At 51.6% G+C, this 14,621-nt stretch overlaps 1 protein-coding gene across 1 annotated transcript; it reads right to left on the reverse strand.

Annotated features, from left to right (window-relative positions):
• Positions 1 to 2,633: 2,633 nt before the first annotated feature.
• LOC136002353 (sperm-associated antigen 4 protein-like) lies at positions 2,634 to 5,575 on the reverse strand. The gene is made up of 8 exons (XM_065657285.1): positions 5,536 to 5,575; positions 5,295 to 5,335; positions 4,922 to 5,018; positions 4,648 to 4,717; positions 4,006 to 4,106; positions 3,597 to 3,764; positions 3,367 to 3,456; positions 2,634 to 2,813 (listed from the first exon to the last, which is right to left on the reverse strand). The coding sequence occupies exons 1-8, from the start codon at positions 5,566 to 5,568 to the stop codon at positions 2,658 to 2,660; spliced, it is 756 nt and encodes a 251-aa protein (XP_065513357.1). The 5' UTR covers positions 5,569 to 5,575; the 3' UTR covers positions 2,634 to 2,657.
• Positions 5,576 to 14,621: the final 9,046 nt, after the last annotated feature.

Raw genomic sequence — 14,621 nt, forward strand, 5'->3', positions numbered from 1 at the left:
AAGGAGGGGTTTGCTGAGAGCTTCAGAGGCGCCCAGTAGGCCGGGAAGGTTCCTGTGTGGGGGCACAAGGTGCCCCGAGGGCACTGGGCGTCTGGTCGGGCAGCATGGGGCCACAGGCTGTCCTAAGCATGGCCTCTGTGTCAGGGTCCACATTTTAAGTCGTCTCCAAGGTGCTTGCTCCCACCTCCACCGCAAGCGACGGCATCACTCTCCAGGAGCCCGCCAGTGACAGCCGCGGAGCCCGTGAGCCTGCCCGGCCACGAGAACTTTGCCTGGCTACAGGGGGTTGGCTCTGCAGGGATCCTGACCGGCGACAGGCAATGAGAGACTTGCATGGCCAAGGACAAATCGCCTGTCCCCGCCAAAGCATGTGCGGTGCTGCAAATGGAGGAGGGATAAGTTAGAAATGCCTCCTCACTGTTTCTGTCCCCTAGTCAAGACCAGGTACCAATAGGAGCATGGTGAATACGAATCCCCTCAAATTCTTACCAAGGAGTTTCCATCCTCTGCAACTGAACTAGCCCAACTGAAAAAGGATTTTAGTCGTTCACCAAAAGATTCTGAGATGGAATAGTTTTGGAGGGTGTCATTGTCTGGGGAGGATCAGATATTATTAAGGGAACAGGAAGCCGAGGGCTACTGGGGGCCAGGAGTGTTCCCTACCACCGGTGACCACTGTGCGCCCTGGTCCCTAACTCAAAGAGCAGCCTCTTGGACTGGAGGCCTCAACCCTTTCTAAAGGGGGGACCCCCTTGCCATTGTGGGGTCGGGCAACCAGGTAGTGGAAAATGGACAGAAGGCAGCATGTCTGCAAGGGATGTGCGACCGGGAGCTCAAATTTAAACAAGGATCCCCCATGATGACACCCGTTGACTCACAGCAAGTGATACCTCTCATACAGGGCCTCCCGGACTCCCTGAAAACTTTTGGCATTCAGCTGCGAGGGAAAATACAAGTGATGTCCCAGAGCAAAAGGGAATAATGCTGCCGCATTAGAAGGAAAAGCGACCCCCAATTGCAGATTCCCTGAAAGGGAAGTTTGGACTTGGGGAGAGGTGGCGCAAGAGTTAATTAATTACGACCGAAAGAATTGTCCGGTGCCCTCTGTGGAAGGTGACTCTAAAGCTATCAGATGAGCAGAGTGGCACCCCCCTTCTGCAAAAACAAAACCCCTAGGGAATAACAACGGTAGGGGACACCCGGCACATGAGGATCCCCGGGCCCCAAGGGAGAAATGTTATGCCCTCTGGAAGAAGGGTGTTTTAAAGGTGATCCCTCGGGAGGTGATTGACGCGTTACCCACTCCCAACCTGGAAAGCCTGGTGGAAGGCTGGGCCAAAATACTGCCGGGGTGGAAAAAAACACAATCCAAGGTGTACCTTAGGAGGGCAAAAGAAAATGGGCGGATAAAAGCTACACCCTTGCGTAATCCCGGCCCCTCCCCAGTGTGGCCAACGCAACCTCCTGATAATAAAAGGTCTACAAAATGGACAGGGGTATTTTAAAACCCATACCTCTCTTTGGCGTGGTGATGGGTTCTATTTGCAGGCCCCGATCGTTGTGTAGACACCATGTTTTCTGAAACTTCATGCTTAGCTGTACATAGACTTTTTACAGTAATGTGCTTTGCACAGTCAGCCTTCTAACAGTGATTTAATTCCGGTGTATAATATCTTGTATAATAGTGGTAGCTATAACCTTCTTAATATTTTTTGGATGCGAATAAGGATATGAATTAGCTTGAGGACCATGCAATTGTCCACCCGAATATGCCTATTGCCATATTAAATTGAAAGGCAAATGAGGAAAGCAATGTGGAAGGAGAGCAGAGGTGCCAAAGCTTTCTCCACAAAGCTGCACCCGCTGAAGTGAGAAGAAGATCACACTGCTTTCCAGGCCTCCCGTACTTAGCAGAGTAGCAGGGCTGGCAGTGCAACTGTTGGCTTTAGCTTTTGAAGTTTACATGAGTCTGAGACGAATGTGTGTAGGTCCATAGCCTTGCGTACTTGCTGTTGAAGATGCAGGGCTGAACTGGGCAAATCTCCCCTTGAAAAAGACGGATGTTTGTGTGTTCAGTGTTGAGCTGGGACCTGACTGTGTTTTGGCATTTCAGGCAGGGGGAACGGTGTCTCTCTTAGAGACACGCAGAAGGCAGAAGCGGAGGGTTGTGCCTGGGAGCGCACATGGGCACAGGGAGCTGGGCCAGCGTCCCCTGTCTGCAGCAGTTGGGCCGCTCAGACCTCCTTACACACCCCAGACACTCCTCAGGGGTCCCAGACACGGCTGCACCCCGTGTGGACCCCTACCAGACCCTGTCCCCAGGACCAAGGTGCCATCTGAATGAAATGGGCCAGTGCTTTGGGGATCATGACCCTCAAATGCTGCCAGGCTCTCCGATGACTCCTTCTTGGGATGAGATGGGGGGGTGCCCCTCAGGCTGCAGGAATTTGTCAAGGAAAGGCTAGAGGAGCGTCGTCTCCTTTTGCTTAGTTAGGAAACATCCCTGAAGTGGAGAGCAAGTGGAAAGCCTGAGGAGGGCCTCAGCCTGCAAAAGGCAGAGCTTGGCAGCTTGGAGAGGGCCTCTGATATGACATTGCTCTGCAGCAGACTAACAGCCACATCCCTCTGGCCTGTTTCTCCATTTAACTCTTTAATAACTATTGAGGTAAGGTCTCCACATGTGTGTGGCGGACGGCATTTGTTTCCACAATCTCCCCATGCACCTGCACTCGATAAATGCAGGTGTATCCTCGTTTTCCCCAGTTGCTCCGTATGCCGAGCTTCAAAAGCTGGAAGGCTCTGGGCTTCCCATTCTGCAAGAAAAGCACGGCAAAATGCAGCGTCACTCCTTGGGTGTAAAGAGGGAGAGCAGGGTTGCGCGCATCTTCTCTGCCGGCCCCTGCCCTGCTCCAGGACCAGCTCCCATCGTGGCTGAGGCGGCAGCTTCTCCCTCCTTCCCTTCTCCCACCCAGGTGGCAAAGGACCCCGTGCCCCTGCAGACCAAACACCCGCCGCAGGGATCATGCAGGGCGGCTGTGGAAAGCAGAGGCTCGCTGGCTGCAGAAAACGGAGTGTGGGGAAAGTCCTGAGCCGGGACGAGGTGCTGGGTGTCCTTCCTGCCACCACCTGCCCATCGGGTGCAGCCAGGTACCCCTGGGGACCCGCGCAGCTCTGGGGGCAAGGGGGCCCTTGTTCTGCATTTGCTGCCCTGCTGGATGACACTCTCCCCCGCAAGCACATTAATGTTTCTCTTGGCCAGTGTCGAGCCCCTGCCCCGGCAAGGACCATCCCCACTCCTTCTGCAAGAGACTTGCTGGTAAACCAGCGTTTGGGCCCTGGCCTCTTGCCCACACACACTCACTGCACCTGCAGAGTGAAGGTCTGGGTCGGTTCTTTCTGCACGTTGTAGGTGAAGGTCCCCAGCAGAGTTTCTTCCTTGCCTTCCTCAGCCAGTCCCTTGGAGATAGTGCAAGAGGAGCAGGTCAGGCTGAAGGCGTCCATGAGGAAAGGTTCGTGCCAGATCTGGGCCCGTGATCCCCACTCAGCCCCTTCAGCTCCAGCCCAGTCCCAGCCCCCAGTGCCTGGCAGAGACTTACAGAGACAGTGAAATCTCGGGGGGCACTGCTGACGGTGCCCAGCGGAGAGGCTGCCTTTGAGGTGTGTTGTATGGTGACGGTCGTCGGCTGTATTAGCATGGGCAACCGGATTAGCACCTCGCTCTGAGACCCTCGGAAAGGCCAGCAGTATCCCGGGGACGTATCCGGCTGAAAGCAGAGGCCAAGAGCCATGAACGCGAGGCCACGATGGGCCCCACTGGGCTCCTGTGCAGCCAGAAGCACAGACGGCACTGCGCCTGTGGGCTGGGTTTGTGCTCGAAATGAGTGGTGCGCTGGGAAGTGTGCAGAAGTGCCCGGCTCTCTTCCCGGTGTGGGACAGAGGAAAAAAGCCAGCCAGTGACTTTATTAGGGGCAAGAGAAGCAGTACTGACCGTTTCTGCTACTCTACCTGCACAAAGGTATCCAGCTGTGGTGGAGCACACAGGAACCAAAACACACTGCTGAAGCCTGTACAGCTGCTGGACGATCTCTGCAGGTCAATGGCAGCCCCTAAGGGGAGAATGGAGCAGCCTCAGGCTTGGAGAACCTGGGGGCTGCAGGCTATTTCTAAGGCTGCCTGCCAGCCCAGCACAAAGCCTCACACCCTCGCCGGGGATGCAGCAAACAGAAGGGGATCCCCATGCTTGGTGACGACAGCATTTGTCTCCCAGCCACACACAGAGAAGGGCTGCGGGTGCTGGAAGGCTGTGAGCTCCAATGGGAAGGGCAGCAGACCCAAGGCGAGGCCCCGCGGTGTGCACAGCAAAGGATGACCCGGCCACTGATTTTCGTTCCCCAGGAAGGCTCAGCGGATGGGGAGAGGGAGAAACGCTGTCTAGGGCACGGCCCGCGCTGCAGCGAGGGCTCTGACGGCAGGGCTGGTGCGAGCCCAAGGAGCCACTCAGCCGCAGTCGTGCTCTTGGGCCCTGCGGTTTTGTGCCACCTCCCTCTGCCCCAGAGAGCAGAGTCTGCAGCGCAGCCTGCTTTACGGAGCGCTAAGCACGATGAGCCCAGTGCAATGACAGCCCTACCCCTGTCCGTTCGTCTGTACCTGCACTTCTCAGAGACCAGTCAGACAACTGCGTGGTTGCAGACATTGTGTCTCTCATTTGCTGAACTTCCTGGGAAGGAGAGAAAGGAACAGGGGAAGCGACCCCATCAGAGCTGGGCAGGAGAAAGAGCTTTATAGTGGAGAAGCTCAAGCAGCAGCCCCTGGCAAGGGCTGGATGTGTGGGCTGTGCAGAAAAAGCCCATCAAGTGGCCCAGGAAGGCCCTTGTGCAGGGCACTACTGGACCCAGCCCTCTTTCCCAAAGCGCACGATTACCTCCATCATAGTGCCGATCTCTGCAGCCAGGCGCACCAGCTCATCTCTCAGCTGTTTCACCTCTTGGGATTGTTCCCCCCACGCAGACAGCGTGTTCCTGCAGTCATCGGGAAAGCAGATCTTGTCAGAAAGTGGCTCAGCTCTTCCCAGAGCATCCAAGCTCATGAGGAGCAGAGACAAAGGTGCTCAAGCCCCCTTCATTTTTTTCGCAGGCCTGCAAATGCTTCCCTTGCCCTCCCGGTTTAGCAAAAGGCCCAGGCAGGAGCGAAAGGCACGAGCCCTGAGCGCCGTACAAGTGAGTGCAAATAGCACGGGCTCATCTGCCGTTACCCCACTAAATGTCCTGCCCGTCAGGAAAGGAGAGGGCTCTTACCGCAGGTCAAGCAGGTCAGCTGCAGGCTGCCCCAGCAGCACCTGGAAGGGAAAGGTTCTCCATATGAGTCCCAGAGCTGCTGGAGCTTTCCAGAGCTGGTGGCTCTAGGAAGGCCAGGCACAAGCTGCTGCTGATCCTCTGGGTCACTGCCTAGAACTGGAGGGACTGGACAATTTACCCGCCCACCATCTAGCCGGGTTCCTCTGTGGGGCTTGCCTGTCCCACAACGACAGTCACTGACCTGCGGCGCATCCTGTGTCCACAGCCTCAACATCAGCAGCAAGCTCCCGCAGCAAACACCAGCTGTAATTCACATCACCAAGAGAGTTATTTCCTCAGGCTGTCCAATGATCCCTGCAGTCCCACAGTCTCCTCCCACATCAGGGTAGCAAGAGGCTGGCTGAGGACACAGGGGAAAGGGCGCCGAGCTTGCAGTTCCAAGCAAGCGGGGACCCTCTCCCTGGTTTCAGGGCACACTTGGCGTCTCAAAGCTGCACCCCATTTTCCCTCCCTTCTCTGCATGTAGTGGGCATCTTGGGAGCTCCCTGAGCTGCAGACACGGGAGGCTGGAAGGGCCCCACCAGCACCTCTCTGTCACACTGCAGCTCACACTCTGCGCCTCTGCGAGTCCGCTGACGGCGGGCGAACGCTCACCTAGAGCACCTAGGATCATCAAGATGAGGATCGTGCAGAGCCTCTTCTTTTTCAAGGTGATGATCTCTTTCCTGAAAAAAAGAGGGAGTCCCGGTGTTAGCAGTGCTCAAGAGCAGTGCCCTGCACATGGGGGATTTTCCCTCACCAGCTGAGGAGCAGCAATGTGGGAGGAGCCAGGGTCTCCTGGTGGGGAGCACTGCCAGCCTCCCCTTGCTGGCCTTGACCCACTGGCACCCGTCGTCTGTGTGTCCGTACCAGACAAGTATTGTACTCACACGGTGGAGACTCCCGGGCTGAGGCGTCTCTGGAGGGAGACCACAGCCATTACCAGACTGAGGACCAAGCCTGGGCAAAGAAACCAGAGAAAACTCTGAGGGCTCTTCTTGAGGACACTGGTTCAGCACAAGCCAGATCCCTGCAGGGAGGTGGGCGCTGGTGCCATGGCCTCGCTCCCTGGGGCAGGGCCAGGGCCAGGGCCGTGGTTATGCCCTATGGAGCGGGGCAGCTGGGCGCCCCCTGGCCCTGGGCGGGTGGAGGGCCGGGCAGGGTCGCCCCGCAGGCAGGGCACTGACGGTGGGCCTGGGGAAGGAGGATGGCGCGAGTCCGGGGTTACTGCACAGTTTCTAGAGTGTCCCACAAAGACGGAGACGTGATGGCCAGCTCTGTCACCGTCACACAGCCGAGGTGGCCCCAGGCCTCCTTTGGGGCAGCAGGACGCTGGCTCTGCAGGGCTGTCAGGCCCGGCCGAGCCAGGCAGGCTTGGTGCAAAGATGGGGTGAAAGGCAGCACTGAACTTGCCTTCATGTTCCGCAGCCCTGTGGCGTGCGGACCCTCGCCATCTGGTGCCCGGGCTGCTCCTGCCTCCTCGCCTCGCCAGGGCAGCCCGTTGTGCTCCCTGAGGAGCCTTTCTCTTCCCCATCCTGGGCAGAAAGGAAAGTCTCCGGCAAGCTTCTGCGCCTGTCCGCTCAGAACTCCTCCTGGAGACAGCTGGCAGAACGCCTGCCACAGGCACACAGCCACCAGCACACTGCGAGCTCCTCACAGGCCCACAGCTGCTGGCCCACAGTGCCCCACCTCAGAGAGGCTTGGCCCTGCATGGCGTGACGTCATGGCTGCGACGTCACAGACAGAGCTGCAGGGGGTGGGGGAAGGGGGTCAGGGAGAGACCCCGCAGCCCGCGTGGTGCTGTGTTTGGCATTTGTGAGCAGGCAGTGCTGGAAACACCCCAGCGTTCTAGCTGGTGCTGAGCAGCGCTTGCAGAGCACCGAGGCTTCTCCTGTTTCTCTCTGTGTCCCCAAGCGAGTAGGCCGAGGCTGGGTGAGAGGCTGGGAGGGGACACAGCTGGGATGGCCAGCCCAAACTGACCAAAGGGGCACTGCATGCCACGAAACGTCATGCTGCACAATAGAGCCTGGGCCTTTGGTCTTTCCAAAGGAGCCATTGCATGGGGACTGGCTGGGCATCGCTCTGCTGGGGTCGACCCAGCACAGCCAGTTGAGAGAAAGGAGGGGTTTGCTGAGAGCTTCAGAGGCGCCCAGTAGGCCGGGAAGGTTCCTGTGTGGGGGCACAAGGTGCCCCGAGGGCACTGGGCGTCTGGTTGGGCAGCATGGGTTCACAGGGTATACTGATCGTTTCTCCTGCCTTTCCCCTGCCAGGGTAGGGCCAGCCCTGCCAGACAGGTGGGGCTATGGGCAAAGCAGGGCGGCTGACTCTGGATGACAAGGTCTGCACGGGTCTTTGGGCCACTCAGCTCCATTCGTGCCACATCATATTGGGGATCTTCAGCTTCTAAAGTGTCCCCAGACACATTGTCTCTGTCTAAGACGAGACAGCCTTCAGGGTCTTGCCAGGTCGTAATGAGAGCAAGGACCTCTAAGGTGATAAAGACAGAGCCCTGCTGTGCACTATCTCCATACCATGTGAGTGAAGTGAGGGAGAAGCTGCCAATGCGGAGGTCCTGGCTAGAAGACAGCCTTTGGAAATCCTCTCGGCAGATGTCCCTGCCAATGGTCCTTCACCCACCACAGTCCTTCCACCTAGTCTTGATGTCTGTCCTTGCCCATGTGCCTTTGCTGCTCCAGACACCTTCTCCCAATGTATTGATGTGTTGGGTTTCCATGACCAGTTGTTGGCAGTGGGAGGACTGCCAAAGGGCCTCTGTGAAAAGAGGCTGTGGCTGCCTTGTTCCAGACATGGCCAGTCCCAGACGGCTCCAACAGACCCACCAGAGAACACGGCTGAGCACATCCTATACCTTCCTGGGGCAAGATGTACCCCACAGCTGAGTAGTGGGTCCAGTCTTGCTTAACAGGACTCCTACCACACCTGGACTACCATGTCCAGTTCTGGGCTTCGCTGTAGAAGACAGACATGGAGCTATGAGAGAGAGTGCAGTCTGGACTGAAGAAGCCAGTAAGATGGTGAAAAGACTGACATATGTCTCATACAAGGAAAGGCTGAGAGAGCTGGAACTGTTCAGCCTGGAGAACAGGTCGTGTAGTGGAATCTTATTAATGTTTTTAAATACCAAAAGGGAGGATGCAAAGAGGACAGAGCCAGGTCCAGTGACTGGACCAGAAGCAATGGGCACAAACTGCAATACTGGAGGTTCCCTCTGAACATCAGGAAACACTTTTTCACTGTGAGGCTGACTGAGCACTGGCAGAAGCAATTTTCTACTCAGAATTGTGTTTTTATATCTTCCTTAGTTTTCAACTAAGGCCGCTGTTTCAAAACACTGTGAAGTTTTATACCCAATCTTTAGGTCAACCAAGTTTCTACTCTGCTGAGTTGTTGTGGTAAAGAGGATATTTTAATGAGCAGACATGGGAATTTCTCTATCATGAACTCCCTTGTGTTCCTCCTAGGTCAGTAACAAATGTTTATTAATTTCTGCAAGGCCCCTTTATATCTAATACTCATTTTCACAGAAGCTACCACAGGCACATGGCATAGGTTTTCATACTGTTGACTATGCCCAGTTGCTGAAGCTGTCCCTTGAAGTGATGAGACAAAGCCTAAAATTATCTTTATTAATTCAGGAGTTTGAAAAAGCACTTGCGGACACCTAGCTCTAGAATGAACATAGGCTGCATAAAGCCACCTTTTAGATTTTCATGTACAATTTGGCTAATGCTGCCCAGTGGGTTAAATAACTAAATAATAAATATTACAATAAATATTTGGTACCACCTTTGAATAATGCAATACTTGTCTATCACATCTAGTATGCAGGTCGGGTGCTGCTGGGTGAACATGAAAGTCTAAGAGCCTTTTATATGTTGTTTATACAGTTGCTTCTCCATTAGTTAAACTACAATGGTTTCTCAGAGAGAGAGCAGAGGTTCAGATGAGGAACTAAAAATTAATTCTGGGGTGTGACTTACAAAACTCTCAGCACTCTGGTGGAAGGGCAAAACCCAAAGCCTGATCTCCAGGCCCTACTCAGTTGAGCTCTATCATCAGGCTGACTGGAATATCTGAATGAGAGCTGACCTTGGGTTTCTATCTGGAATTGCGTTTTGATTATTTTTTATCATTCTTTTATGTTTGCTGGGGCAAATGTCTAACAACCAGGGGACTGCTTGTAGTATTTGTTCCCCAGCATAGACTAGAAGATGTTAATTACTTCTGTTGACAGTGATGAGAGTGGCATAGAGTAATATTTATTAGTGCAAGTCTATAAGCATGTAATCAGATGCTAGAAACAATGATATGATGTAAGTGGGGAACCCAATAACTGGAGACAGTTGAAGAATAAAGTGATCACAGTGTTCTGGTCAACAGGAATTTACTTTTAGGAGGACAATATATTGTAGCTGCAAAAAACCCTCACAATTCTGTCAATAGATATTTTTATACAGTCAGGGAAGCACCAGTAATATATCATACAGTTGTCATCATGGATGTTGAAGAAAGATGAACCAAAATTGGAACTGGTGCACAGAAGGGCTACTATGAAGATTTGCAAAATAGAGTATCTAAGGAAAATGAAACACTCTTTAAGTTAAAGAAGAACAAGAGTGCATCGTTATACATTTAGTTATGGAGAAATTATTCATAACTGAACACTGAAATACCTACTAAAATGCCGTTACATCATATTCCAAAAGGAGTTTGAAAAGAGCCTGGATTACTGTTTGCAGTCTGGCTTTGTTGTATTACTATGTGCTTTGAGTCTTCTGCTAGTTTCTGTGGAGGCTTATTTCCTTGCCAAAGAAAGAAGACTCTCTTCTCCTCTCTCCCATTCTTCTTCCCCCTCTTGCCCTCCTCCATGTGCACTTAAAAGATGGGCTGCTGGGCATTGTCATCTTTCTCTGAAGCACTGCACTGAAAATAAAGTAAATACAGATAAAATGTGGTTACTGATAATAATTTTTATCTGATGTCTGACTAATGTGGCCTATTAATATGCTTAGGATTTTACCAGCTACCAGAACTACCAGGTTTGGGATAAAGAAGTATTTTTCATTTAGATCAAACCAGGAAAAAAAAAAAAAACAGATTTTTTTTTTCTTTCTCTTCAGTAATGTAAGGCATAACCTACTGTTGAGGATCGGCTGGGAGGCTCATCAAAGAGGGTCCCTGTTAGATGAGGAAGCCATGAGTTTTGTGAGACCTCCTGTTCATTCTGCTCACTTCCTATGTTTCTTTATAGTTGTGGGTTTTCTTCGTTTCTCTTTAACTTTTCTGCAGGCTACTGAGAAGTACTATGGGTTCTATGATGACACACAGAATAGACATTCTGCAGACAGTTATCTAGGCTAAGCCTTTTTACAGTGTTTTTTTCGAGCTGGACTTGGCTATGCCTCTGATCCTCTCCAGTCTTGTTTGTCTAAAACACTTATTATTGTCTTACTGACTTGCTGCAACCACAGACTTTGAGGTTTTACCTAAAAGTATAATTAAATCCTCAGTTACTTATCTTAAATTTCCAGTAAGAGTGTTGATTAATTTTGATTGTTATAACATCTTTGAAACAGCACTTTTGTTTACTTACAGAAAGTGCTGTATCTTATTACAAGGCCTGCGAGATTTGAGTCTGTCATCTGACATGAACTGAAGAATATTCCTGATGCTTTGTTAAAGGTTTCCTGTGATTCATTTTAGTAGCATTTATTCCTCTTGTAAGTTAAACAGCTGCAAAAATGAGAGACACTCCTTCACCATCCTCCTCCTTCCTGTGTCTCTCATGAAGCAAAGCTAGGTAGAACCGTAGGGCAAGTTATGTGCTAGCTATGGCATGGTAACTATCTGTTTTACCTGCTGCTTAAGGGGGCAAATGAGAGGTGGTCCCTGCCAGTGTAGAGGCCTGCTGTCCTCTTATTTTGAGCATGATTACTGATGATCTGGGTTTCACTTATCTGTTTCTACCTCTCCTAGAAGTTAAAAATACTTATAAGATTGCTAAATGCTTTCTAGGGTCTCAAAAAAATGAGAACAGCTAAAAATGGCGTTCACAGCAACTTGAATGAAATTACATTTAAGAACTTTGCATTTTTGAATGGTAGTTGTGACTGTCATCTTCATGGTATTAGAAGTGCAGTTTGACTCACACCTCTCTGAAAAGCCTCTGAGAAGATCTTTCTTTCCTGAAAGAAAAGGAAATTCTGGTTCCCCAAATTCTCAACTGAGAGAAAAAAATTGTGTTTCACAGGTAGTTTGTTATCCTGCTGCTGTTCCAGCCTTCCGGGTGAAGAACTCTATAAAAACACAGTCTCTCTGGCCCTTTAGCTGCAGCTGGCAAGTCTTTGCGATCGATGTCCTCAGTAAAGGTGTAATTCTGCTGCAGAGCAGTAGATAAAGGCACAGTTTCATGTCTACTTCTGCTGGACTTTCAGGCGCACTGCTTGTGACACCCACCTCTCCAGCTGAGGTGCAGCTGGTACGACGCGAGCGGTACCTCGGGAAAGAGGAATGGCCTGCGGTGTCATTCGTGCCAGGAGGCAGCAGCTCTTGCGAGACTTGGGCATCGCCAAGAGGAACCACGGGAGATTTGAACTGTCCCAGGGAGCGCGGGTGACCGGGCACGTGGCACTTCTCATGACAGTCTGTACACAAATGCACATACCATGGGGAAAAACCAGGAGGAATTAGAAATTTATGTGGGCCATGATCTCATTGTAATCACAGAGACATGGTGAGACAGCTCATACGACTGGAATGTTGTCATGGAAGGCTATGTATGTTTTAGGAAAGACAGGCCAGCAAGGCAAAGTGGAGAAGTTGCACTTTATGTGAGAAAGCAACTCAGATGTATTGAACTCTGTCTAGGTGGGGATGACAAATGAGTTGAGTCCTTATGGGTAAATTTAAGGGAAAAGCTAACAAGGGTGACACTGTGAGTGGTTACTACAGGCCACCTGATCAGGAGGAGGAAGTCAACGAGGCCTTCTGCAGACAGCTGGAAGCAACCTCACAATCACAAGTCCTGGTTCTCATGGGGGACTTCAATCACACTGACATCTGTTGGGAAGAGGAAACAGCTAAGCGCACACAGTCCAGCAGATTCTTACAGATCGCTGATGATAAGTTCTTGACACAGGTGGTGGAGGAGCCTATGAGGAGAGGTGTGATGCTAGACCTTGTCCTAACAAGCCAAGAAGAACTGGTTGGAGATGTGGAGGTTGGGGGTAGCCTCGGCTGCAGCGACCATGAGATGGTGGAATTCAGGATCCTGCGTGGAGGAAGCAGGACAATAAGTAGGATTACAACCATGGACTTCAGCAGGGTGAACTTTGGCCTCTTCAAGGTCCTATTTGAATGAATCCCATGAATTAGGGCTCTAGAAAGTAAGGGGCCCAAGACTGCTGTTTAATATTCAAACATCACTTCCTCCAAGCACAAGACCAATGCACCCCTATGAGCAAGAAATCAAGTAAAGGGAGTACGAGGTCAGCATGGATGAGTAAGGAGCTCCTGTCAAAATTCAGAAGGATGTTTATGTAATGTGGAAAAAGGGATAGACCACCTGGGAGGAATATATGGTGGCTGTTACAGTATGCAAGGATGCGGTGAGGAAGGCTAATCTCTACTTGGTATTAAGTCTGGCCATGGATGCCAAAGACAACAAGAAGGGCTTCTTCAAGTATATCAGCAGCAAAAGGAAGATTAAGGAAAATGTATAATAGGTCTGCCACTGAATGAGATGGGTGCTCTTGTGATGGAGGACACAGAGTAGGTGGAGTTACTGAATGCCTTCTTTGCCTCTCTTTCTACTGCTAAGGCCAGCCCTCAGGAATACCAGGCCCTGGAGGTAAGAAAGCAAGTCTGGAGAAAGGAAGACTTTCCCTTGGTTGTGGAGGAATAGGTTAGAGATAATTTAGGTAAACTGGACACCCACAAATCCATCTGCCCTGATGGGATGCACCTATGAGTGCCAAGAAACCTGGCAGATGTTGTTGCTAAGGCACTCTCCATCATCTTTGAAAGGTTGTGGAGAGCAGGAGAGGTGCCTGATGACTGGAAGAAAGCCAACATCATTCCAGTCTTCAACAAAGGCAAGAAGGTCGACCCAGGAAACTAAAGGCCAGTCAGCCTCACCTCCATCCCTGGAAAGGTGATGGAACAACTCATTCTGGGCATCAACCCCAAGCATGTGGAGGAAATTTAGGTTATAAGGAGTCGTCAGCATGGATTCAGCAAGAGAAAATCATGTTTGACCAACCTGATAGCCTTCTATGATGGTATGAGCTGGGTAGCTCAGGGGAGAGCAGTGGTTGTTTTCCACCTTGACTTCAGCAAGGCTTTTCACACTGTCTCTCACAACATCCTCAGGTAAGCTCAGGAAGTGCGAGCTGGATAAGTGCACGGTGAGTTGGATCACAAACTGGCTGGATGGCAGAGCTGAGAGGGTTGTGATCAACGGTGTAGCATCCGGTTGGAGGCCTGTAGTTAGTGGGGTTCCTCAGGGGTCAGTACTGGGTCCAGTCCAGTTCAACCTGCTCGTCAATGACCTGGATGAAGAGACTTAGTGCACCCTCAGCAGGTTTGCTGATGATACCAAACTGGGAGGAAGGGCTGACACACCAGAAGGCTGTGCTGCCATTCAGCAAGATTTGGACAGGCTGGAGGACAGGGCAGAGAAGACCCTGATGAAGTTCAACACGGGCAAGTGTAGGGTCCTGCACCTGGAGAGGAATAACCCCAGGCACCAGTACAGGTTGGGGGTGGACCTGCTGGAAAGCAGCACTGCAGAGAAGGACTTGGGAGTTCTGGTGGACAACAGGTTGACCGTAAGTCAACAATGTGCCCTTGTGGACAAGAAGGCCAACAGTATCCTGGTGTGCATTAGGAAGAGTGTGAGCAGTAGGTTGAGGGATGTTATCCTCCCCCTCTGCTCTGCCCTGGTGAGGCTGCATCTGGGGTACTGTGTCCAGTTCTGGGCTCCCCAGTTTGAGAAGGACGAGGAATTACTGGAGTGAGTCCAGTGGAGAGCTACAAAGATGATTAGGGGTCTGGAGCATGTTTCTTATGAAAAACTGAGGAAGCTGGGTCTGTTCAGCCCGGAGAAGAGAAGCTGAGAGGGGATCTTATCAATGCTTATAAATATCTCAAGGGTGTGTGTCAAGGGGATGGGACCAGACTCCTTTCAGTGGTGTCCAACTACAGAATGAGGGGCAATGGACACAGACTGAAACACAGGAGGTTCCATCTGAACATGAGGAAACAATC

Source organism: Caloenas nicobarica, chromosome Z, assembly GCF_036013445.1.
Source record: "Caloenas nicobarica isolate bCalNic1 chromosome Z, bCalNic1.hap1, whole genome shotgun sequence".
NCBI lineage: Eukaryota > Metazoa > Chordata > Aves > Columbiformes > Columbidae > Caloenas > Caloenas nicobarica.